At 57.9% G+C, this 23,236-nt stretch overlaps 3 protein-coding genes across 5 annotated transcripts; 1 reads left to right on the forward strand and 2 right to left on the reverse strand.

Moving 5' to 3' along the window:
- Positions 1-33: 33 nt before the first annotated feature.
- Positions 34-6,649, reverse strand: FBXO6 (F-box protein 6). Its single transcript, XM_032361716.1, is given in 7 exon segments — positions 34-333; positions 335-484; positions 630-765; positions 1,558-1,653; positions 2,101-2,227; positions 4,186-4,497; positions 6,536-6,649. Coding segments are annotated over 6 exon segments (861 nt in total). The 5' UTR covers positions 4,448-4,497; positions 6,536-6,649; the 3' UTR covers positions 34-243.
- A 1,164-nt stretch (positions 6,650-7,813) lies between these two features.
- FBXO44 (F-box protein 44) lies at positions 7,814-13,350 on the reverse strand. 3 transcript variants are annotated; one of them, XM_032361718.1, is made up of 6 exons: positions 13,254-13,350; positions 11,861-12,149; positions 10,566-10,663; positions 10,294-10,389; positions 10,047-10,182; positions 7,814-8,963 (listed from the first exon to the last, which is right to left on the reverse strand). In XM_032361718.1, exons 2-6 carry the CDS (start codon positions 12,123-12,125, stop codon positions 8,803-8,805), a joined length of 756 nt encoding a protein of 251 aa, XP_032217609.1. In that variant the 5' UTR covers positions 12,126-12,149; positions 13,254-13,350; the 3' UTR covers positions 7,814-8,802. The 3 variants fall into 3 exon arrangements, with proteins under 3 accessions (XP_032217609.1, XP_032217608.1, XP_032217610.1); XM_032361717.1 differs by having other exon boundaries at positions 10,537-10,663; XM_032361719.1 differs by lacking the exon at positions 10,294-10,389.
- A 429-nt stretch (positions 13,351-13,779) lies between these two features.
- Positions 13,780-19,261, forward strand: FBXO2 (F-box protein 2). The gene is made up of 6 exons (XM_032361715.1): positions 13,780-13,888; positions 16,849-17,229; positions 17,671-17,800; positions 17,872-17,967; positions 18,456-18,594; positions 18,828-19,261. Exons 1-6 carry the CDS (start codon positions 13,867-13,869, stop codon positions 18,960-18,962), a joined length of 903 nt encoding a protein of 300 aa, XP_032217606.1. The 5' UTR covers positions 13,780-13,866; the 3' UTR covers positions 18,963-19,261.
- Positions 19,262-23,236: the final 3,975 nt, after the last annotated feature.

The following is a 23,236-nucleotide window of genomic DNA, read 5'->3' on the forward strand; positions in this document are numbered from 1 at the left end:
CCAGGGCTTCCACCACTAGACCCCACCCCAGGCTGGTTTTACTGAAAGTATTTATTGTCAGGAAATGTCAGAGTATATGACAGGGAGTTGCCACAAATTGCTGGGTTTGCCCAAGGTTGGAACTGGGGTAGGGGCTCCCAGGGTAGGGGCCCTCACTGCCCACTACAGGCTCCGCTGGAGGGGACCTCCGGAAGTCGAGCGGCCCAGAGAGAGGATGGCTGAACGCCAGCGAACGTCAGACTGTCAGAAGGGCCCGTGCAGATGAAGTGAGGAGGGCAGGTGGGCAGCCTTCTCCTGCCCCTGCAGGGTCTCAGGCTGAGCCGTGGAGGGGCCCCCGGTCCCTGGTCATCTTAGGGGTGATGATGATGCTGCTGTTGGTGACACGGGGCCCATACCAGCCTGCCCAGAACTGGGTGTCCTTGCCCCCGTGCTGGAAGAGGATGTGGCGGACCCCTGACGGGTAATCCGAGAAAGTGTGGGACACCTGGGAGGAAGGGAGAAGAAGAAGAGGTCACCAGGGCTGGGGAGGGGAAGGCTGGGGCCATCACTCTGCTGGAGCGGGCAAGAGGAAAGTCCTGCAGGAGGTCCCCGAGAAGGGGGTGGTGAGGGCCAAGCAGGAAAGGCCTCACCTCTGTCCACTCGGCACTGTTCCACTGATCAATGGTCACAGGCGGGGGCTCGAAGGAGGCCAGGACGATGTAGTTTTCTGAGACCAGCTGCACTCGGATGTGGTACGTGCAGCCACAGTCGGCTCTGGCGGCGAACCTGGGGGCAGGTGGGGCTCAGCACTGTGCACCCCCAGACAGAAGGTGGCCTTGGAGGAGGGCAGGCAGCAGACCCACGGACTGGAGCCTGAGGCCCAGCTGGTTTCACTGCTCTCTGGGCCCTCCTATGCCCCTGGGATCTGTAGGCTCTCTGTGTGGGGCCATATCGGAGCAAAGTGGCAACGCTTTGGGGTATTCAGTGAAGACGTTCCCTTAACACATGAAAAGGTTCTCTATGGAGATAAAGGCCTGGGCTGTGGGAACTGAGCCATCTGTATGTTATCATGGCTCAGAGTGGGGGGTCAGTGGGAGATCCAAGGGGCGGCCTGTGTGATGGGAGCTGGCTGAGCTCACCCTCTGCTTAGCCCTGCTGTCCTCCGCACGTTCCTCAATACCACGCCCCCCCAACACACACCCTTAGAGTGGTGGCCCTGGCTGGCACTGGGGTCCTTCTTCCACTGTGGGCCAAGCCAGAGCCTTGCACAGCTCTGGGCACAGAGCAGGAGCCTGGGAAAGAGCTGAGGGAAGCCCAGAGAAGGGACCAGGGGAGGCAGATGGGAAGGGAGTGAAGTCCAGGGAGGCTGGGTCGTGCTGCCTCTGATGCTCTGGTGCCGTCTGGGACAGCTTATGGGTAGGCCTCGGTCTCCCCATCTGTAAAGTGGAATGAGCAAGTGCCGGCTCCCGGGGCAGCGCCTACCCCAGGACACCGCCAGGCAAAGAGTGGGCGCTGCCTCTAGGTATCCTCAGGAAGAGAAGAGGGAAGGCTGTGGAGCGTGGCCCAAGCCCTACTCACCAGTCCTTAACCTCGATTTCAGGCCGGAATGTGTCTAGCAGATCCTCCCAGTAGCCCTCGGCCTTGAGGTCCACCAGCTGGGACTTGAGGCACATCCTGGGGAGCAAAAGGAAAGGCTCCCAGGTGTGCTTTGCATAGCCAGGACCCAGCAGTGTCCCCAGACTGCTGCAGGACCTCTGCCTCTGGCTGTCGCTGGCCTAGGAGAAACACGCAGGGGCCCTGACCCTGTTGTGCCTAGGTGGCACGTGATCTAGTTCAAGGGTCCCAACGAGGGCACCTCCAGGAACCCCTGTTCTAGATGAGGAACCTATAGGCATCTCTGCCTCACCCTAGTCACCCAGTGGCTCCTAGGCCCCCGTACTGGTCCCCACCCTCCACGGCTATTAATCGTGGCCACTGAGTACTTCCTAAAAGTGGGACTCAGCCCGTCTGGAAACTGCCTCCAGCTGCACAGGGGGGGCCCTCACTTAGGCCTGAGATTTGGCAAAAGGGGTCCTGACCCTTTTCCCTCTCGACGCTGCCAGCTCAAGTTGTTAATCTTACCCAAAAGATGTGACAAAGTACTTCTTGACTTTGGAGTCTGGAAAATCTGTGCCATGGTCTCCAGGGAGGCGCTCTACCTTCCACTTGTCTCCGCCGTTGGAGTCAATTTGCCAGGATGTCAGATCCTCTAGGGAAAAACAGAAGTCAAGGTCAGATCCCCTGTGTACATATTCGGTCCGGTCCTGCCCACCTGAGCCAGGGAGGGAGGAGGGGTTCAAGGCATGGCCTGTTCAGGCTCCCGTCTCCCGTGTGCACCCCAGCTGTGCCTCGAAGCACCCCGACACAGTGCCCTTCCTCCCAGCGTGTCTCCACCTGTCCTCACCACATCAGCTCTGATCTGGGACCTTCTCTCTCCCACTTCGTCCCTGACTCGTTTGACTCCTAACATGAGGCTGGAGGGGGTAAAAAAAAAAAAAAGTATTACCAGGAATTCTAAACTAGCCTTTTCTTCCTTTGGTGTTGCTGGGGGATTCTGGGAAATACCGAAGTTTCAGTTCTCAAAACAGGAAGTTATGAAGGGCCTATGATAATATTTCTGCTCTTAATGACTAATGTCCGTTTGTCCCAATGCAGACCACTTACGTGACGACTCACATTTCCCCTGATACCCTAACTATGTAATTGATACCCCGGGGGGGCCCATGGAACAATTTTCTGGGTTTGCTGCTCTGCCAGCTCGGAGCCCCTCTGGCCACCGTAAAGGTGGCCATTCTCAGTGCTGGAGGCGCACAGCGAGCCCGTATTCGCGATCCCCACCAGCTTGGCTTGGCAGGTTCCGGTCTCCTCCACACTGAACCGAGGGGACCTTACACCCAGCAGTGTTTCCCTACCAAGACTTTCCAGAACAATCACCAAGGGAACTTTTCCAAATTGTTCCCTCTACTAGGAGCCCGCACCTATTCCCCAGGTGCCCTGGGGCCTGCCAGGAGAGAAGCAGAGGAATACCACAGAAATCCAGGAGCCGGCTGTGCCGAGCTCAGGCTCAAGGAGGTCCAAGTGAGGCTGGACTGCCGGCTGCCGGCCCACAGCCCAGTGTTAAGTTGGGGCTGCAGGTGGGCTCCGTGGAGCTGTGGGAGCTGAGCTGGCGGCCTGGCTGGGCGGCTTCTGAGCGGAATCTGGGGCAGGCAGAGAGACTGAGCCACGGTCAGTGGGGACTCCAAGAGGGGCCTGAGGGCCTTCATCGGTCAGGACCAGACCCCAGCAACTGGGCAGTTTCAGGGCAGGATCCTCACCATGGGGCCTAACGCTCGCCACCCATAAAATGGAGCCAACCCTGCTTATTTGGTTAACTCCTGGGGTCCTCATGAGGTTCAAGAGAGAAAATCGGCACGATGGGGATTCTAAGGGTACAAACTATGTACAAACCATTAACTGTTGCCCTAGCCCCCCCACAAGAAGCCTGGTGTGTGGTATGCAGTAGGTGCTCAATGAAGGAAAAAGACCCTGGCAAGTACAAGAGAACCTAGTAAGTTAAACAGGGGCCTCAAGTGACGTGATTACAGTCACCTCTGAAAATCCTTTCCTTCCTCTGGGTAATGGGGACAACGGGAGGAGAAGGACATTTGTGAAGCCCCGAGCCCGGCGAAGTCTAGGGCCCAGCACGGAGGGACCTTCTGTATGAGTCAGGCAGCTTGGACGGAGCAAGAGAGGGAAAGCTGAATGTGCAGTTTGTTCATTCAACAAACGTTTTTCCAGCACTATGTGAAGGCATTACTGTGGACACTCGTGTCGGTAGAGTGGTGACCAAGACCCATGAGGCCCCTGGACCTTGAAGTTTGTAGCAGAGAAAAAAAAAAAACAAAACCAAAAGCTATGAGATAAGACATAATTATAGGTTATGAAGGCTCTACGGAGGAACGAAACAGGAGAGACAGGATAAAGGCGGGGCAGCAGGGGGACCAGGCCAGGTGTCTGAACAGAGACCTGAAGAACGAAGAATGAGGAGGAACCAAGGGCGAGTGGTACAGGTGCCAGAGAGTGGTACAGGTGTGAGACAACATTCCAGATAGTGTGGGAATCGTAGGTGCAAAGGCCCTGAGTTTCAGGAAAGGTGGGGAGCCAGCCCCGGGGCAGCCCCGAGCCCACCTTCCGCACACGGGTTCCGCAGGAGATTCCGGCGGAGGCTGCACAGGAAATAGAAGACCTTCCAGTCGGCCACGGGCTGGTCCCAGTCCTCAGTGATGAAGCCCTCCCGCAGGCACTTTCGCTTCCAGAGTGTCACCAGGTCAATGAGGTCTCTCCAGAGGCTGCAGACCAGGCGACAGCGCAGCAGTTGGCGGGCAGGCGCGTGCGTGAACACCTCCAGCAGAATGTTCTCGGGCAGCTCGTTGATGCTGACCAGGGCCATGGCTGGTGGGAGAGGCGGGGAGGCGGGGGAGGCAGGGGTTGCCCACAGGCCTGTAGGGGGCAACAGTGTTTATGAGTCCTGACCAAGGAGGTGGACCCCTCAGATTTCCAGGGACCTGGGCCAGGGGCTCTTCATCCTTTTTCTTTTGTGAAACAAAAGGGGTCAGGCCTTCTCCTGGGTACGCAGTGGGCCGTCAGAATAGAGAGCACTCACACACGTTACACACATTTGAAAGAGTGTAATAAAAATATTAACAAAGATTTCAGGGGCTGATATTTAAAGAGGCCCTCTCCTGACCCCCACCCCCTGCACCCATTCCTCCCCTATCCCCCGGCCCTGTTAAAAAAAACAATTGCTTTATTTTAAGTTGCTGGGCCCAGTGAACTGGCAGACCTTGCCAAGGCCACGCCACTGTCTGCAAGCTCTGCAGAAGTCTGTGGTCAGGTTATTTCAGTACTGGGAAGTCACTGTTCGTCTGTGGGTGTAAGAAAGATTTCACGTTCTGTGTCACAGCTTCATTAAGGGGTGGGGCTAGTTGCTAAAACCAACTTCTCCCCAAATCGCTCACGTTGACCTGGAAGCCAGATGTGATAAGACACCGCGGCGAGGAGGACCTGCCTCTCCATCCTGGTTGGGGCATCAGGCCAGAGCCCATTTTGAAATGCTCAGAAACTGCAAAGCCGATTGAGGGATCCTGAGCAAGACCAGCCGGGGGTTCAATCCTGGCCTGCAGTGGCTAGCTGGAGAGCCTTAAGAGGAGCGAATGACTGTCCCAGCCTCAGCAGGGCCGGGAGGTCTGAGTTAGTACAAGGCAAGCCTTTAGCACCGGGCGGACATCATTACTTCTCTATCGTTAGAGCAAAAACGCTCGTCAGTAGTAGTCAGCGGCTCCCAAGAACACCTTCCTCCCTCTACACCTGAATGGCACAAGGGTTTTGGAAAATTTTACAGTGCCACTACCCCAGCCTGAATCTTGCCTGGCTGTTCAGATCTCTAAGGGGACCCCCCCCACCCCACCCCAGGGTGGGGATGGGGTCGGGGAGGGAAGGCCAGCCCCTGTCACTCAGATGGGCCTTATCCGCTCACCGGTGGGAGAGGGAGGGGTTATTCTCCTCCCACAGGTAAAGTCTCTGAGGAGGCTTCTCATTTTCCATAGAGACTTGGCCAAAGAATCCACAGAGTTCTCAAAGCTACCAACCCAGCAAAAACGAGAGCAGACGCACAGCGTCTCCTGTGGCTCCCGCCCAGACAGGAACATGTCAGCACCTCAGAGAACAATAAATAAGGTACTTGTACCTTGTGCAAAAATGCTATGACGGGAAAAACTCTATGTGGCTAGGTCTTCTGCTTTTTCAGAAGGAACTCTACATAAGCAGTTTCGAAAATATGAAACCTGTCGGTTTTTAAATGTTGGCAACTTCTAAAAGCACCGTCTAGGCCAAATAAAAGTCGCTGGGTGGGAGTCAGAGTCGACTTAGGTCCGAAGAGCTCCTCACCCAGGCGTCCAGAGTCTGGTCTCTGGCTCTGGTCGCACGTTATTCGTCGCACCCCCTCCCCTAGTTTCTGGCGTTCGTGGGTTTAGGGCGAGGCCTGACTGCGCACGAATGGAGCATGGGGTGATGTTCCCCCACCCCCCGGGGGGGTGTCCCTGTGCTTCCCACGTGCCCGGCCCGAGTCGCGACCTTCTCAACGACCCCTGTAAGCACGGTTACTAAGCCCGTTTCTCAAAAGCAGAAGCTGAGGCTTGGGAAAGTTTGGCCCGTCCCAGGACCGGCGGGCGTGCGTGTGCCGGGAGGTCCCAGATCGGCCCTGGGCTGGGGCGCCACCAGCGAGCTGTGGCCAGGGTGTCGCTCCCAGGCAGCACTTCCCGAAGTCTGAGCCAGGGCCCGGCCGCGCGGGATTTGGTCTCGCGCGTACCGCGCGCCGCCCGGGCCCCTACCCCGCTGTCCCGGAGGCCCGAGGTGGACAGCGCCACCGGCTCAGTTAACGCCCCGCCCCCCGTCCGCCACCCCCGCCTTCGGGTGCAGGACACCCAGCTCTTCCCCCGCCTGTCTCCCCCCGCGCCCGTTCCCCAAGCTGGGCCGCGACCTGGACGCGGGGCGGGACGCCCGGCGGGACCGGACCTCCGCGTCGGTCTGGAGCCTCCGGCCTCGGCGGCGCTGTCCACTGTCGCCCCGCCCCGCCCCGTGTCACGCGCGCGCTCGGACCGCCCCCTCGGGCTCCGGGGCCGCGCCCACGGCTTCGCCCCGCCCCGCCTTCTCCCCGCCCACCGCCTTCTCCCCACCCACCGCCTTCTCCCCACCCACCGCCTTCTCCCCACCCACCGCCTTCTCCCCGCCCACCGCCTTCCCCAAGCCCACAGCCCGCTTCTACCGCAGCTACTCCGCGGAGATCTTGGGGTCCGCAGTGCCGGGGGTCGCGCGACGGCCTCCCCCAACCTTGCAGCCTCAATCTGTCTTCTCCTGAAGGTAATCGGCGGCTCAGCAGTAGGGTCCCACCGCTTCCCTTTGCTTTCCGGGAAGAGAGGGCGTTCACCGAACCTAGTCGCCACCTCTGCGCAGGCCACTCTGAGGCCGCTTCACCAGTTCGCTCCGCTGTAGGGAGGGAGGCGGGACTCTTCCCGGAAGGAGATTGTTGACACTCTAAGGGGCTGGAGCAGGACTTTTACCTTCACTAGGGTTAGGCCTCAGGGAGACCTCAGTTTACTCAAAGGAAAAATCTCCGCATTTTTGTCATTAATTCCTTAACTCCTTCAACAGGTAATCATCAAGCACCTACTTAAGGCAACCAAAAACGGTTGTGCAGGTTGTGCACTGCGCAAAGGTGCCCGGCTCAGGCCACCTTTTTAACTCGTCAGGGCTGCGAGTCCCCCAAAGGTGTCTTCTGCTAACTTACATATAGCTAGTGAGTGGTGTCCCTGCCAAGGCTGAGGCCCTAATCCAGCTGACTATTGAGATAATTAAACCGTACATTGAGCACACACTGTGTGCCATACACCGTTCTAAATGCTTTGGCTTCACTTAATGTCAGTAAAGCTCTTGGCAGAGTAAGTAAGATACCAGTGAGCAGTGAGCCTGCGACGGCACACCCAGCATGAGGTGCATCTCAGATATCCACTGCTCCCCCCTCACCCCAGCTTTGTGGCCGGGCCTCTGGAGAATGCTAGCAGTACTGGAGGGCTGCTGGGGTGAGATGTTGGCAGCTCATTAAGGAGTCTGTATGAGGGTCCTGCCATAGTCTGCCTCCTGAAGTGTCAGTCATTCCCTGCACCTTGGACAGAAGCCACACAGGCTCACCTTCTGCAGGTCCAGGGCAGGACCTCCCATTAAATTTGCCTTTCCTACCAGAAACCACAGGACAAAGGTCGGGCCGAAAATACCTTTTATTTAGCTGCATGCAGCAGGGGCAGAACCCGAGTACTGCTGTCCTTCCAGCAGGAGGGAGAGGCAGGAGTAAGGTTGGGCAGGGTGGGGAGGTGCAAGGAAAGGCAGTTCCAAGGGTAGGTTAGGACATTCCAAGCCCCGGGGAAGCTGGTCTAGGCATAGAGGCGGACAGGTGGTCCTTGAAAACCACCCACTCACCTCATCCCAGGGCTTATGTGCCGCAGCTCTCAGATTCAGGGTCTGATGCACTCCTCCCCTGCCCTGGGTTACCATGCACAGGATTCCAGGGGTCTTCTGAAGATCCTACCCCCACTTGATGCCCATCTGACTTCTGGGCTTCATTGACAGTGAAGCCCGTCCAGACCTGACCTGGCCCCCACTCCATCTTGGCCCTGTCCCTCTCAGACTACACCTGAGCCTCTGGGTCAAAGTCACATCTCTGAGCAGGCAGGCAAAGAATTTGGGAGTGGCAGTTTGAAGCAGAGGACGGGCCAGCACAGCCCCCCTTCCACTCCCAGATCTGGCTGAGCTACATGGTCACCTCCCAGCATCTGCACTAGCCAGAGCAGCCACAGGCTGGCCAGATGTCCAGATTGTCCCTGCTCCGAGGGCCCCCAACGGAGACAGGGAGGAAGGACCCAGGAGGGGAAGGTAGAGACACACATCTAGGTTGGCATCTGAGCTTGGAGACCACTCCTGGAGGAGCCTGGGAGAACACCTTGCACCTCCCCAACCTCAGGGGCCCCATCTCTTAAAGGGCCTGACACCAGGCCTCCCCTGACGTCATTCAGGTTGAGACTTTGGGCCTAGAGCACTGCCCCCCCCCCCCAGCTTGTGAGGGCCGCACAAACTGAGAGGCTCCACAAAATAGGCAACTGAGGGGCAAGGATGATCTTGGAGGTCTGGGGGAGCCTGGTCCCCCTCCCCTTCCCTAACCCAGCCCTTCTCTGACAGCAGTCAGGGTTTGGCGGATCAGGGCTTGGGGGGTGTCAAGGCAGGGGAGGTCCGATGGTGATGCTGCTGTTGGTGACCCTCGGGCCGTACCAGCCGGCCCAGTAGTGAGTGTCCACGCCGCCGTGCTGAAACCAGATGTAGCGGACGCCGGGCGGGTAGTTGGAGAACGTGTGAGAGACCTGGGTGGGGGACAGGTGGAGAGAGGGAGAGAGGTCAGGAACAAGGAAGGTGGGGGGGCGCCTGGGTGGCTCAGCAGGTTCAAGCCTCTGCCTTCGGCTCAGGTCATGATCCCAGGGTCCTAGGATCAAGCCCCACATCGGGCTCTCTGCTCAGCAGGGAACCTGCTTCCCCCTCTCTCTCTCTGCCTGCTTCTCTGCCTATTTGTAATCCCCGTCTGTCAAATAAATAAATAAAATCTTAAAAAAAAAAAAAAAAAGAACAAGGAAGGGGCCGAGGTCTTAGTGGTGGACCAAGAGCCTGCAGAACTCAGTGCTAGCTCTAATTCTGTGATTTGGGGCAGGCCACTTCCCCTCTCTGCCTCAGTTTCCTCATCTGTAAAATGGGGCAAAATCCTCCTGGGTCCACTCCACAGGATTACCCAAGGGCAACTCAAAGGAACTGAAGGGAATGGAAGGAAAGTCTGTAAACTGCCAGAAGATGTCCACTATGGTCATCCCTGGGCACGTGTGGCTATTTAAGCTGAAATTCATGAAAGTTAGATAAAATAAAAAATTTAGTTCCTCAGTCACAGCAGAATCTGGCTCTGAGGAAGCGCTCCATGGTCACACGTGGCTATACAATACCATACAGGTGCAGACAGACCATTTCTATGGCTGCAGAAAATTCTACTGGACAGTACTGGCAAACTGTGGCCCAGGGGCCCACTGCCCTTTTGTAGAATTTTGTAAATAAAGTTTTATTGGAACACAGCCATGTCCATAAAGCTGCTTTCACCACGCAGTGGCAGAGTTGAAGAGCTTAGTAGTTGGAACAGGGACAACTTGGCCTGCGAAGCCCAAAATATTTGTATTTGGCCTGATAAGAAAATATTTGGTGTCCCTGGTGTAGATAGTAGTAATAACTGATATTAATAACTAATAACAGTCAACCTTCTTGAACATGGCTTTACCAGCATCATTTCAGACCCTGAGCGACCAAGGCCCAGGTGAGAAAGAGCAGAGCTGGGATCTGAACCCAAGCCTGTTTGACTGCAGTCTCCACCTGGGGCGACGGGCGACCTGCCCTCTTTCTCGCCCACACACCTCCCTCCACTTCGCATCGCTCTTCTGCTGGATCGTTGCCGGATCTGGCTGGAAGGTCCCCAGAGGTGCATGTGCTGAGGACAGGAGCTGAACACACAGCTGGTACTTGGACCCGCAGTCCGGCCTGGCTGCGAACCTGCGGGCAGAGGGCGGGCCCATCAGGGCCTTGGAGATGGGGGGGCAGGGTGGGGGTGGGGCGCCTGAGTGGCAGGCCCCCCTCCCCCAGACCCTCGCCCCAGGCACTCACCAGTCCTTGACCTCGATGTCCGGCCGTGTGGTGTCCATCAGCTCCTCCCAATACCCTTCGGCCTTGAGGTCCACCACCTGGGACTTGAGGCAGGTGCTGGGGGCGGGCAGAGGGGTGGGAGGGACTGGGGCTCAGCACTAGGGCACTGGGGGGGAGGGACTGGGGCTCAGCACTAGGGCACCCTGGGCAAAGTGTCTTGGGTTCCCCCCCCCGCCCCAACACTTCCCCAGCCTCGGATCTTACTAATAAGAAGTCACGAAGTATTTCTTGACCTGGTCATTGGGGAATTCCTTCCTCTGGTCTTTAGAGAGGGCCTCCACCTTCCACTCATCACCTCCATTCACGTCCAGGCTCCAGAATTCAAAGCCCTCTGGCCATAAAGCAGAATTTACATCATAGGGAAGCCCCCCCTCCCCAGTGGTCTCTTTCTCACAAGAGCCCCTTCCTCCCCGGTCCTCTCCCTGAATCTCTGCAGCTGCCCTCAAGCCCCGTGCCATAGGACACTGCAGATCAACAGTGGCTGTCTTCGATTAGATACTGCCTATGTGCCCAGCATCATGGTGATTTCCACTGGGAATCCCAAGACACGTGACCATGTGAATGACCACGTGAATCTCCTTCAGGGATGGAGAACACTCTGACCCCCACCAGGCCGATCTGGGGTTTGTCCAGATACTAGGCTGTGTGACCTTAGATAAGTTGCTTTCCCTCTCTGAGCTTTGGTTTTGTCCACTGTAAACCAGAGTTAAGAACAAGGGCTGGCAAACATTTTCTGTAAAGGGCCAAAATACTGTAGGTTTTCTGGGCTATACACTATCTATCTCTGTTGCAGTCTTTTTTTTTTTTTTTTTTTTTTTTAAATAACCATTTAAAAGTGCAAAAATGACTTTTAGCTTCTGGGCCAGATTTGGCTTATGGACCACAGTATACCAGCTGGTGGTCAAGAACATGGCTGTTGGGGAGTCAAGGGAGGCAGGCATCTGAAACTGTGGACAGCTTGGAGTCATGTCATCATTATCTTGCTCCAGAATTTGGCCACACAATGGGAAATGAGCCTCCCATCTCATCCCAGTGTCCAGCCGATGGGTTACAGCACAGTAAAGGAAAAAGGGAGCTCTAGGTGATGCAGAAGTTTTGTTTTACCTGTTGTAAATGCTGGAAAGAAGACTGGATCTCTCATTCTTCCATAAGTAAAGTCCGCTTTGCACTCTGGGGCAGTCCTAGGAAGCCTAGCCCTGGAGTCTTGGAACTAGGCCAACAGAATATGGCTCTGATTTCCTGGTCTTGTATCTTGGGCACAGGTAGTCCCAACTGGCCAACAGTCCCTCTCCTAGGAAAGGTCACTGGGGAAATAAGGTTTGGAATACAAAAATGCCTCTCTTTGCCTCAGTTTGCCCGTCTGAAAAATGGGAGTGCTAACAGCATCTACCTCTTAGGATTATTGTGAGAGGATTAAAGGAGTTAAACCATCCAGGGTGCCTAGTTCATAGTAAGTGCATAATGAAAGCCAGCTACTATCATGACAGTGTGTGCACTGGGGGCATGCCAGACCTGCTCTGCACCCCACCTTCAGCACACGGGTTGTGTAGGAGATTCCGGTGGAGGCTGCGGAGGAAGTAGAAGATCTTCCAGTCGGCCACGGGCTGGTCCCAGTCCTCAGTGATGAAGCCCTCCCGCAGGCACTTTCGCTTCCAGAGTGTCACCAGGTCAATGAGGTCTCTCCAGAGGCTGCAGACCAGGCGACAGCGCAGCAGCAGCTGGCGGGCGGGCACATGCGTGAACAGCTCCAGCAGAATGTTCTCGGGCAGCTCGTTGATGTTCCCAACGGCCATGGCGGGTAGCTTCTGGACGCCCCCCTGTAGTTATCGAGAGATATATAGAAAGATATATAGACTGGGCTCCCTCCTCAGAATTGAAAATTTGCAGCACCCCATGGCGGTGGGCGTTCCCATCCCGGCTCTGCCATTTACTATCTCGGGATCTTCGCCGTGCTTCTCTGAGCCTCAGTTTCCTCCTCTGTAAAATGGGGTCAGGAACAGTACTAAAATGGTTTCAGATAACCTGATGCAACAGATGTTTGATAAAAGGTGATTGATTTGGGGGCGCCTGTGTGGCTCAGTGGGTTAAGCCTCTTTCCTTAGCCTCAGATAGTGATTCCAGGGCCCTGGGATGCAGCTCAGTATCAGGCTCCCTGCTCAGCGGGGGAGTCTGCTCTCCTGTTCTCGCTCTCTCTCTCTCAAGTAAATAGATAAAATCTTAAAAAAAAAAAAAAAGGTGACTAATTTTACTGTCAGCTCACAACAGCCTCTAAAGGACGCTCAGGAGGCCAGGAGGCGTGCGAGTACCTGCCCAAGGTCACACGGACAGAGATGGAGGACGGAGTCTTCTCTGATTCTAGAGCAAGCCTTTTCCAGCAGGCCCGTCTGTATTTATGGAGTGTAAGTAACAATGCGCAGTCCGGCAGAACCACCCAGCAAGTCCTCCAACGGAGGTGGAAGAGAGGTTGGGGGCAGGGGATAATTATCATCGTCTCCGACGTAGGTCCAAAGAGCTCAAAGACTTTCTCAAGGCCGCAGAATAAAATGATCTGCCTAGCTGGGACTCGCGAGGGGGTGGGCGATGGTGAAAGGCCTTTCCCAGGCGCCCACCTCCACCCCTGTGGCTGGGCTTCAGCCCCAGGATGCCCGGCGCGCCTGCAGCCTTCCCACCTCGAGCTGTGGCTTTCAAGTACCCCCCAGAGCCGGGGCTCAGACCCCTGGTCATCGATTAGCCACCCCAACCCGGGTTCTCGCCTCCGCTGCCGCTCCCGGCCGCGTCGCGCAGTCCCCGAGGCCTGGGCCTTGTCCGCGCCGGGCCTTCCTCGCGCCCTGCCCGGAAACCGCGCAGTCCGCCCGCCCGCGGGGCCCTGGGCCGCCCGCTCCCCCACCTCGGGGCTCCCAGCGCCCACTCCCCGCGGTCACCTGCGCTCCGCCGCCGCTGCGCGGTCCGGCTCCGCCCTGGGGCTGGGCTGGCCTCGGCCTGCCCTAGCTGGAGCGTGCGGCCCCGCCCCGGACCGCCAGACCCCGCCCCGGGCCCGCCCCCTCGGTCCTGCCCCGCGCTGTGCCTCCCCATCGCGCTGTAGGAAAATTACCTGGGGTGGGGGGGGCACCGGAGGAGCCTCTGTCCCCCTCCCTCCTCCTGGGCTGCGCGCCCCGCACCCTCCGCCTGACCCAGACTCGCTGCCCCCTCGTCTCCTCCTCCCAGCATCCACCCCTGGAGGGAGCTGGAAGACGCCCCAAATCGGACCCCCCCCCCCCCCCATTAAAAAACCCGACTCCCGACCTTTCCCTGCCTCCTGGGTCCGCCGAGGAACCAGTAGCTTCAGGCCTGGGGCCGACCGCTCCAGACTGCGGGGCGTCCCGGCGCCCGGCCAAAGGCGGGGCGGGGGTGGGGGGAGGCTGGGGCCTTTAAGAGGCGCGGCCAGCCGGGCCCCGACCTAGACGCGGACAGCGCCTGGACTCGCCGCCGCCGCGGGACTCGGGCAGCCCCGCAGCGCTCCGGCTCCTCCTCCTCTCAAGACCGCCCTCCGCAGCGATGGACGGAGACGGTGAACCAGGTAGCTGCCGCCAGCCGGATCCACTCGCTCAAGCCCGGGAGGGGAGACCGGGTCAGGCGGGCGACTGCTACAGAGAGGGGGCATCAGAGAGCGAGGGGGTCCCCGACATCCAGCGCGGCAAACTTTCACCCAAGCAAACCCCTTGAGACATTCTTAAAAGAGCACAGCCCTTTGGCTGGCTGGAGGCCTCCAGAGGTGACGGGCTCCTGGTCCTGCTTACCAGGGACATAGTGCAGGAGTCATCCCACGTTCCCCCCTCTCCGCTACCTGAGGGTCTGTTGGGTTCGGGTCTGGGACACATCTCAGGAGGCTGCATGCCTTTTTCTTCCATCAACTTCTTTGATTTGCCAGCTGTGGCCCTCAGCTTCCTGTATCCCCAAGGATTTCTCGGGGTTACCCGTCTCTCCCCACGCCATCCCAGTCTTCCTCCTGGGCTCCCTTGGCTAGTGGGGCTGCTTTTCAACTGCGTTGCTGGTTGCCCAGTGGGGATCAGACCAGCCCGTGAGTGGGAGCTGGGGCACAGCTCTTGCCTATGCTCAGGGCCCTCTGAGACTGCCCAGTCATCTTATCTGGCACGAGACCCCCCCCCCCCCCCCATCCCTTGAACTCCTTACTGAGCCTGTAGGGTTTGCCTGCTGAGTCAGGGTGGGAACAAGACCTGTCTGCAGATTCCCCCACCCCTGCCCCCACCAGGCCCATCTGAGAGGGGGCCTTGCTCGGAGCAGGCCACGGGAAACACTCAAGCACGCTCAGACAGCCAAGCGCCTCTCCTCTAGCACTGAAACTCCCAGTTCCTTCAGCCCCTGTTCCCTATCCATGACCCCCTCGCCATTCCCTCTATAGGGCCCCAGAATGGGCCCTGCTGTTTTCCCAGGGCTCAGCTGTTCCCCTCCAGGGCCCAGTGCAGGTGAGTCAGCCTGGGAGGCAGCTTCCAGGGGCCAGATAACTTTCCGATGGCAACAATGTGGGGAGTTGTGTGTGCTGGAAAAGGGTGGGGGTGGGGGGCTGTAATCAGATCTGGGGCCTGGAGAGCCAGGCCTGAGGCCAGGAGAGGGGACCGGGCAAGGTGCACCTTTCGGGGGAGCATCAGGTGTCCACCAGGGCCAGGGCAGGGCAGGGGGAGGGGTGGAGAGGTGAGGACACTGGGCCCAGCTCCCCAGAGAGCTGTGGGCAGCAGGACAGCAGGTGATGTGGCTTTGGGGCCTGGCATTTTCCTCTCTGCATGCCTTTTGTTCCTGAGTGAAGCTAGTAAGCCTCTCTGGGCCTCAGTTTCTTCTTTGGAAAAGAGAAAGGGTAAACCCCCACATCATAAAGATGTGTCCAAAAAAAAAAAAAAAGAGCTATTAACGAAGGAGAGTATTATGCAGGTTTGACTGTGCTCTGGGCTCTGAAGAAGAGGTAAACCCTGACTGAGCTCCAGGGTCTGACTGCGGGAGGGGGAGAAAATACTGTAAGTGCTGGCAGGCTGGGGTCCTGGCAACACCCTGACTTCGGTCTAGACCCTGCCTGTGCCCTCCCCCACTGCTCAGCCTGTTTCTACCCCTGCCTGGGCTTTCCAGTCTCCAACCCTTAGGACTACCCCCCCCCCCACCATCCTAGGTCTGAGAACACGGCCCTCCCCCCATCACCCGGAGTGGCCCCATCTCCTCGCCACTGTCTTCCTCCTCCCGAGACGCTGCACTCAGTATCTGCTTACTCAAGGTTTTGATGGCCCAGCTGAGGCCGGCTGGGTTCCAGGAGACAGTCCAGCCTGCAGCTCCTGACATCTGCCCCCCCTCCTTACAATTTAGAGTGCCCTGGCCCCCTCCTCAGGGGATCAGAACATCAGCACTTGTTTCAGTGGCCTGGCCCAATGATTACTCCCATTCCGCAGATGAGGAAACAGAGGGCCGGGGGTAGGAAAAGAAGGGAGTGAAAGGACCTTCGCTTCTCCAGCATTTATTATATGTCTTTGTTCCGTATACCTGCTCTCTTTCAGGAAGCCCCCCCCCCCCATCACCCAGCTGTGGCTGTCAGGGGGTTCCAACCCCTGCTCTCCCTTCTGTTCAACCTCAGATCCCCACGACCCTGCCCTCAAACTAGGTGTGTAACCTTTGGTGAACCAAAATCAAACTCAAAACGGCGCCTCCAAAGCCAATACCTTATTTCATTGAGGGCATGGTGGTTAATGGTGGCTCTGGAGCTAGACTGCCTGGGTTCAAGTCCAGGCTGGGTGATCCCGGAGGGTTTCACCCCTCTACGCCTCAGCTTCCTCATCAATGAAACAGCAACGGCAGCAGGAACAACCTGGAAGAGAGGCTGTAAGGATTTAGAGTAAAGAAACCGCTCAGAACTATGCCTAGCTCTTGCTCAATGCCCAGTAAACATTAGCTGCTGACAGTGTGCCAGGGAGGGTTCCAGATGCCAGGCACTGGGATGAAGCTGTGAGTGTCCGAGACCCTGTTCCTGCCCTCTTGCACTGAGTCTGGTCCTGAGAGAGGAGTTTCCAAGCCCACACACATGCTAGGACGATGGCTAGGCAGGACAGGAGCTCCACAGTGGGAAGATGTCCTGGTGGGAAGTCTGGGAGCACTCCCCGGAGGAGGTGAGGGGAGCAGGGATCTCAGGAGGTGGTGGTAAGGATAAAGGAGTGGAGGTGTGACACATCAAGTCAAGTTTGTGCAATGCATGCACGCCCTTATAGGAATATTTTATCAGCTCTTGTCTTCTCAGGTTTACTGGCCCTGCAGGGACAGCTGAGGCCTCTGAGGCCACTCTTGCGACTGGGGGCTGGTCTGTGGTCCTCACCCCTCCACTCGGCACCAGTCTCTGGGCGCAGAATCTCGGGCCCCAGCTGCGGATTATCCGAGGGTGGGTGGGAGGCAGATTACCCGAGGCATGGGGTTTCTCGAGCTCGGAGAGGGACGGTCTGAGCAGAGTCACAGCACCCCGCCCCACCCCCCCGCGCCCCCCGCCTGCAGAGAGCGTGGGCCAGCCGGAGGAGGAGGTGAGCCCAGAGGGGCAGCAGGAGGAGGCGGGCGCGGAGGAGGCGAGCGCCGGGGAGGAGCGGCCGGAGGAGGAGGAGGAGGAGGCGGCGGCGGCGCCGTACCTGGACGAGCTGCCCGAGCCTCTGCTGCTGCGCGTGCTGGCCGAGCTGCCCGCCGCGCAGCTGGTGCAGGCCTGCCGCCTGGTGTGCCTGCGCTGGAAGGAGCTGGTGGACGGCGCCCCTCTCTGGCTGCTCAAGTGCCAGCAGGAGGGGCTGGTGCCCGAGGGCGGCGCGGAGGACGAGCGCGACCACTGGCAGCAGTTCTACTTCCTGAGCAAGCGGCGGCGCAACCTGCTGCGCAATCCGTGCGGAGAAGGTGAGGGGCTGGGCGGGCTCAGTTTCCTCTTCTGCAAAATGGGCAGGAACAATGCTGGCCCACTCGGAGGGCTACGTGGGAGAAAGCCCTGGCCCGAGGCCCTGCAGAGTGGCCCCATCAAATACTGTACGTATGGTTGCCTCCCTGGCCGCCTGTTCTCTGGGGGCGGGGAGTGGGGTCCCTTTCCCAGGTCCTTCCACTCTCAGCGAGCCAGGGCAAGACCGGCCCCGTGGAGGACCCTCCCAGGCGGGAGAGAGAATCTGGGGACGGACAGGAAGTGCCTTCCGTTCTACCCGCACCATCACCTGCCCAGCGCACACCGTTCAAGTCCCGCGTTCCGCCCTCCCCCCCCCCCCCGCCCAACTATCGGACGAAGAGCCAGCCCAGGCACACCCTCAGCAGGGAGTGGGTGACCAGCGTGGGGCTGTCCTGTTCCTACAGAGGACCTGGAGGGCTGGTGCGACGTGGAGCACGGTGGGGACGGCTGGAGGGTGGAGGACTTGCCCGGAGACTGTGGGGTGGAATTCATCCACGATGAGAGCGTCAAGAAGTACTTCGCCTCGTCCTTTGAGTAAGGAGAAGGGGGATGGAGGGCAAAGGGGGGAGAGGGGTCGCCACCCCCTCCTAACTCCAGTTCCCCAGGTGGTGTCGCAAAGCGCAGGTCATTGACCTGCAGGCTGAGGGCTACTGGGAGGAGCTGCTGGACACCACTCAGCCGGCCATCGTGGCGAAGGACTGGTGAGCGGCCATGGGGCCGGGCCAGGACTGGGGGAGGGGAGGGGGTGAAGCAGGGAGTGTGTGTGCGTGCGTGTGTGTGTGTGTGTGTGTGTGTGAGTGTGAGTGTAGGGGCAGCTTGGAGCCGCTGCTCTGCCCCAGGGGCCACTGCATCCCAGCTCTAGTGGTCGTGGCCACGTGGGCCAGGGGTTTTCAGGAGAAGGTGGAAATCCACCTCCCCTCCTGATTTCTAAAGGTTGGCAGTGAAAAAAACAAAACGCGTCCCTGCCGGCTGGCTTTAGCCTCACAGTTGGGTCTGGGGTGGAGTCCTTGGGTTTCGACCTTGGGCGAGTCCTTTCTCTCTCTGGCCTTAGTTTCCTTATCTGTAAAAAGGGCACCTTGGCAGTACCGGCCGGCGGGGTTGGGCAGAAATGAGAACTTCTGTAGCAGGCACGGCCCGCAGTACCAGCTCCGCGGGGCTTGGCGAGCAATCGCTCCCTTCCTCGGGGCAGGTACTCGGGCCGCAGCGACGCCGGCTGCCTGTACGAGCTCACTGTGAAGCTGCTGTCGGAGCACGAGGACGTGCTGGCTGAGTTCAGCAGCGGGCAGGTGGCCGTGCCCCCAGACAGCGACGATGCGGGCTGGATCCAGGTGAATCTGGAGGCTCCGGGTGATGGGGCGGGGCCTGGGAAAGAGGGGCGGGGCTCTTGGGAACCCCGCCCACGGAACGAGGTTAGGGCCTACTTGGGGGAGGTGTGGAAGAGAGACCCCGGCTGAGAAACCCGGAGTAGCGGGGGAGGCTAGAGCCGGGAAAGCGCACCCGGGTGAGGTGGCTGGGGGAGGCGCCAGGACCCTAATCTGACCCTCCTACGTCCACTCCCCAGATCTCCCACACCTTCACCGACTATGGGCCCGGCGTCCGCTTTGTCCGCTTCGAGCACGGGGGTCAGGACTCCGTCTACTGGAAGGGCTGGTTCGGGGCCCGGGTGACCAACAGCAGCGTGTGGGTGGAGCCCTGAGGGACCCCCACCCCCACCTCAACCTCAGCCGCGTCGGAGGGGCAGAGGTCTGGGGTATGTAGGTCTAGTGGGTAGTCTCCTCCCCCTTCCCACCCTGACCCCCACACAGCCTCCCCTGCCCCATACTCCAAGCCCAGCCCCCACACTGGGAAAGAGGGGTTTTGTTGGCATCTATTTGCATCTGGAAAGTAAGATGGGTGAGGGTCTGGGCCTGGGCTGGGCCCACCGCTGAACCCCCTGCACCTAGTACGATGCCTGCCACAAAGTGGGCGCCTAATAAATATTATTTGTCCAAGGAAGGAATGAATGAACAAACGGATGAATGAACACCGCTCCCTTTGCATCCTCTGTCTCCTGAGGGCCCCTGGCCCGGCCTGGAAAAATACTTGGTGGGGTTCCAGCTGCTCTGGTTTCCAGGGGCCCTTGGGCCGGTGCAGAGTTGGCCAGGCCTGGGCCGGCTGGACAAAGGCCGGGATTGTGAGGGCGAGGAGTGGGGAGCTGGGCCTGGCGCCTGACTGACACCCAAGCTGCCCAGAGGCCAGAATGGGGCGTGGGGGGGGGGGCTTCGCCCTCCAGGCCTCTCCGGATCCCTTGGTCCCCATCTCGTTCCTTTCTGAGGGCAGGATCTTCGGGGGTGGGGTGGGGGGAGGGGGTTGTTAGCCGCTCACCTAGAATAGGAATTCTCCTGAGCCCAGGGATGGGTGACAGTGACCCCAGGTGGGGACGGGGAGATGGGGAGGGTGACTTTGGGATGTCTCTGGTGTTGGACTGAGCAGGAGTCATTCGCATCTGGTCTTTTGGTCGTTTTCCAGCCCTGCGTAGAGGCTGGCCCCTTAGCGCTGGTTTGAGGGGAAGGGCCAGGGCCGTGGTGCCCGGCACTCTTTCTGGCCTCCCCAGCAGCTCTCAAACCCAGGACGCTGGTCCTATAGGTGACCGAGAGTCTCAACGCAGCCGCTCTCCTCTCGGAAATGGTGACCAATAAAATCTCAGCGGCGGTCCAGCTTTCCTTTGATTCTGAGCCCTGCTGCCACCTGCTGGCCAGATGGGACGGCAGGGTTTGAGCCGGCCAGCACGCACTTGTTCACAGGTTCATTCATTCACTCATAATTCCTGAAGCCCCGGCCCTGGTGCCAGGCTCCGTGCAGGGCCTTGAGGGTCCAGGGGTGAGGAAGACACTCTTTGTCCCAGGAATATGGGGCACCCTGGAAAGAGATCTCCAGTGTCCTTGGGGGTGGGGCTCCAGCTGGAGTCCTGTCTCTGGGGACACCCTCAGTCTCTCAGAGAACTCCCAGTCTGAAGGTGGAGGCAGAGCCCCTGCCCTATGCGCATCCTTAGGCATCTCTAGGGGATCTCACACAGTCTGGTGGGGAAGGCACGATCCACACTTACCTGAGTTGCCGGTCAGGGGAATTGATGTCTTGCTGGGTTTGATGAAAGTGTGAAGGAAGAGGGTCCCCCTCCGTGAGATTCCAGGTTTACACAAAAGAGTAATAGACAAGATGGTGCTCTGGGGTGATGGGCTAGGATGGGCGTGTGGGGAGCCCCATGAGGGTGAGTTGGGAGAGGCCTGGGACACCCCCACCTCCCCCGGGGGCGTCCGGGAGGAGGAGGAGGAAGCTGGATGGAGACTCAGTGAGCAGGAGAGGTAGGAGTTGAATCCAGGTGCCCGTGGGGACGGGATGTCAGGGCTGTGATGTGGGGATGGGAGGTGCTGCCGGTGGAGGAGGCCCCCCCACCCCCCCGCATCACGGGGCAGTCAGAAGAGAGGCTCCTGAGAGGTCTGAGACTCTGGGCTGGAGAGACAGGATCGTATGTGGCCAGCAGCCAAAGCCAAGGCCCCTGGTGAGTGCTGGGGACGAATGCGGAGTGAGGCGGGAGAGGGCACAGAGAAACCTCAGCCTCCAGGGCCGTGATGGGGGAGACGGAGCAGTCAGGGAGGTGGGAACAGGGGAAGGGGAAGAAGGACACAAGGCCCGTGAGGCCATCTGCAGACGGGAGCCAGAAAACCAGAGACCACATCCTCTGCCCTAAGATCCCAGAGCGTGGGACCCACAGAGGAGACCTGAGGGCTTCAGATAATGGGGTGCTTCAGACCCACTGTCCCTGAGTGCCTGTCACCAGAGGGATAGTTGGATACACTGGTGGCATTTAGCTTGGGAAAACCAGACAGCTGCTCCTGAGTCATCAAAGGGCTGATGTTTCAGGGGGTAGGTGGGGCAGCAAAGCGCTCCATGCATGGGGTTACAGCCTGTCACACCATCCCCATGACCCAGCTGACGATGGGGAAGGGGGAGAGGGCATTGTTAACCCTGCCGTACACATGAGGATACTGAGAAACCAAGACTTGGCATATGGCTCACAGATTCATTCGAAAAGCACAAGGTTCAGCCTAGGTGCAATGGGCTTCAAACAGGGGGCGCTTCACCCCTAACCCCCCCTCCCCCATTGATTATAGGACTGCAGGTGTCTGCTTCCTTCAAGGGAAAAGCTACACTGACCAGCGGGGGGGGGGGGCGGCTGGGAGAGTGTGGGTAGAGGACAGGTGAGCAGTATGGCTCTGGTCCCTGATCATAGACTCAGGAGAGGTGCATGTTCCTGAAGGTCCTTTCTAATCAGTCAGTGCTTATTGAGCGCCTACTATCTGCCAGGAAGGGTTAAACTAGACGAGGACTCTGCCCCCTGGAATATACAGTCTAGACAGAGAAAACTAAATACAAGCGGCTAAATAAATAATTACCAACATGATAGAGTACTTAGCATTCATATCAGGCAATACTCTGAGAGCTTTATATATATATATTATATATATATGTTAAATATATATATAATATATATAATATATATATATTCATTAAAATAACCTTATGGAGGGGGAACTATTACTACTTGCTTTTTCATAGGAGAGAAACCCAGAGCACAGAGAGGTTAAGCAGCTTGCCTGAGGCCACACAGCAAATATCCGGTGGAACTGGAATTTCACTTAGCCATTTAGGCACTTGACTTTCATAGTGAAGTAAACAAACTAGAGAGTGAGAGTGGTCCTTTTGTCAAACTGATCAAGGAGGACCTCTTTGAGGAAGGGGCATTTGAAAGATGAGGAGAAACCAGCCATGCAGGTATGGGGGGGCGGTGAGCATTGTAGAAGCAGTAAGTGCAAAGGCCCTGAGGTGGAAATGAATTCATTCACAGATCAGAAAGCCTGGGGCTCAGTGAGCAAGTAGGGAAGTGGTTTGACGTGAGGTTGGAGATATAGGCAGGCAGTCCTGAGAGTTTCCTGAGCACCTGCTGTGTGCTCTGTCTTCAAAGTATACATGTTTTAAGGAAAAAGCTTTGCTCTATTCAGCAGGACCTAAGAATGGGGGTTAGACATGAGCAGCTTACAGTCAAGGTGATGAAACCAAATTTCCCAGGAGGAACAGCAGTTATCAGGATGATAACAGAGGCATCGGTTGGGACCAGGTGGGAACCCATTCTTGTGCTAAGCACACCGTCTCCTTCGACCTCTCCAGTAGATACAGATATTGCCATTTTACAGATGAAAGAGCTCAGACTCTGAGATGTTGGGTAACTTGCCCAGGGATATAACCAATGTATAGATAGTCATGACTTTCCAGTTTCAAATCCGTTTGAGCTGAATTTCCCGCTCAAGTCCTAGCCACTTCCCTCTGGCACAGGGTCAAAGGTCCGCACATGCCAGGTGACAGAGCCAGGGTAGCAGCTAGAGCCTCTGAGGTGACTAAGCATGGAAACAGTGGAGATGACAAGGGTGGTCGGGCTCCAGGCCTTCTAAGTATATTATTGATTGCCTCAGGCGGAAGGGGGGGATGCTACGTTTTTCCGGGCCATTTTGGTAATGGGGCTGGGGAAGGTAAAATTAATTTTCTTTTAGATTTATTGATGGGGCCCTCTATTTAGCAGTTTTGCAATGGGGAAAAGTTCTCCTTTTCGCCTCTGATTTATTTTCTTTGTAAACCGGGATTTTTGTAGGCATGGTACATTCAGCAGTGGTTATAGTATAGGGAGGAGGGAAGAGGGGCCAGTTCCTCAGATGACCACTAGGTGTCAGCATCGTCAAGGGAGTTCCCAGGCTGGGCTCCTCTTGCCGGAATCTCTGCAGAGGAAGGGGGGCACCAGCAGGAGGAATTTGAATTCCAAGCCTGATTTCTTGTCTGGGGCTGAGGCTGGGCCTGAGAGTCTGGGCCTCCTGCCCGCTTTGGGGCTGCTGTAACGCCAGTCTTCTGAGAAATACATAGGATGCTAGGTCCTCTGAGGCT

Source organism: Mustela erminea, chromosome 10 (assembly GCF_009829155.1).
Source record: "Mustela erminea isolate mMusErm1 chromosome 10, mMusErm1.Pri, whole genome shotgun sequence".
In the NCBI taxonomy this organism is placed as follows: domain Eukaryota; kingdom Metazoa; phylum Chordata; class Mammalia; order Carnivora; family Mustelidae; genus Mustela; species Mustela erminea.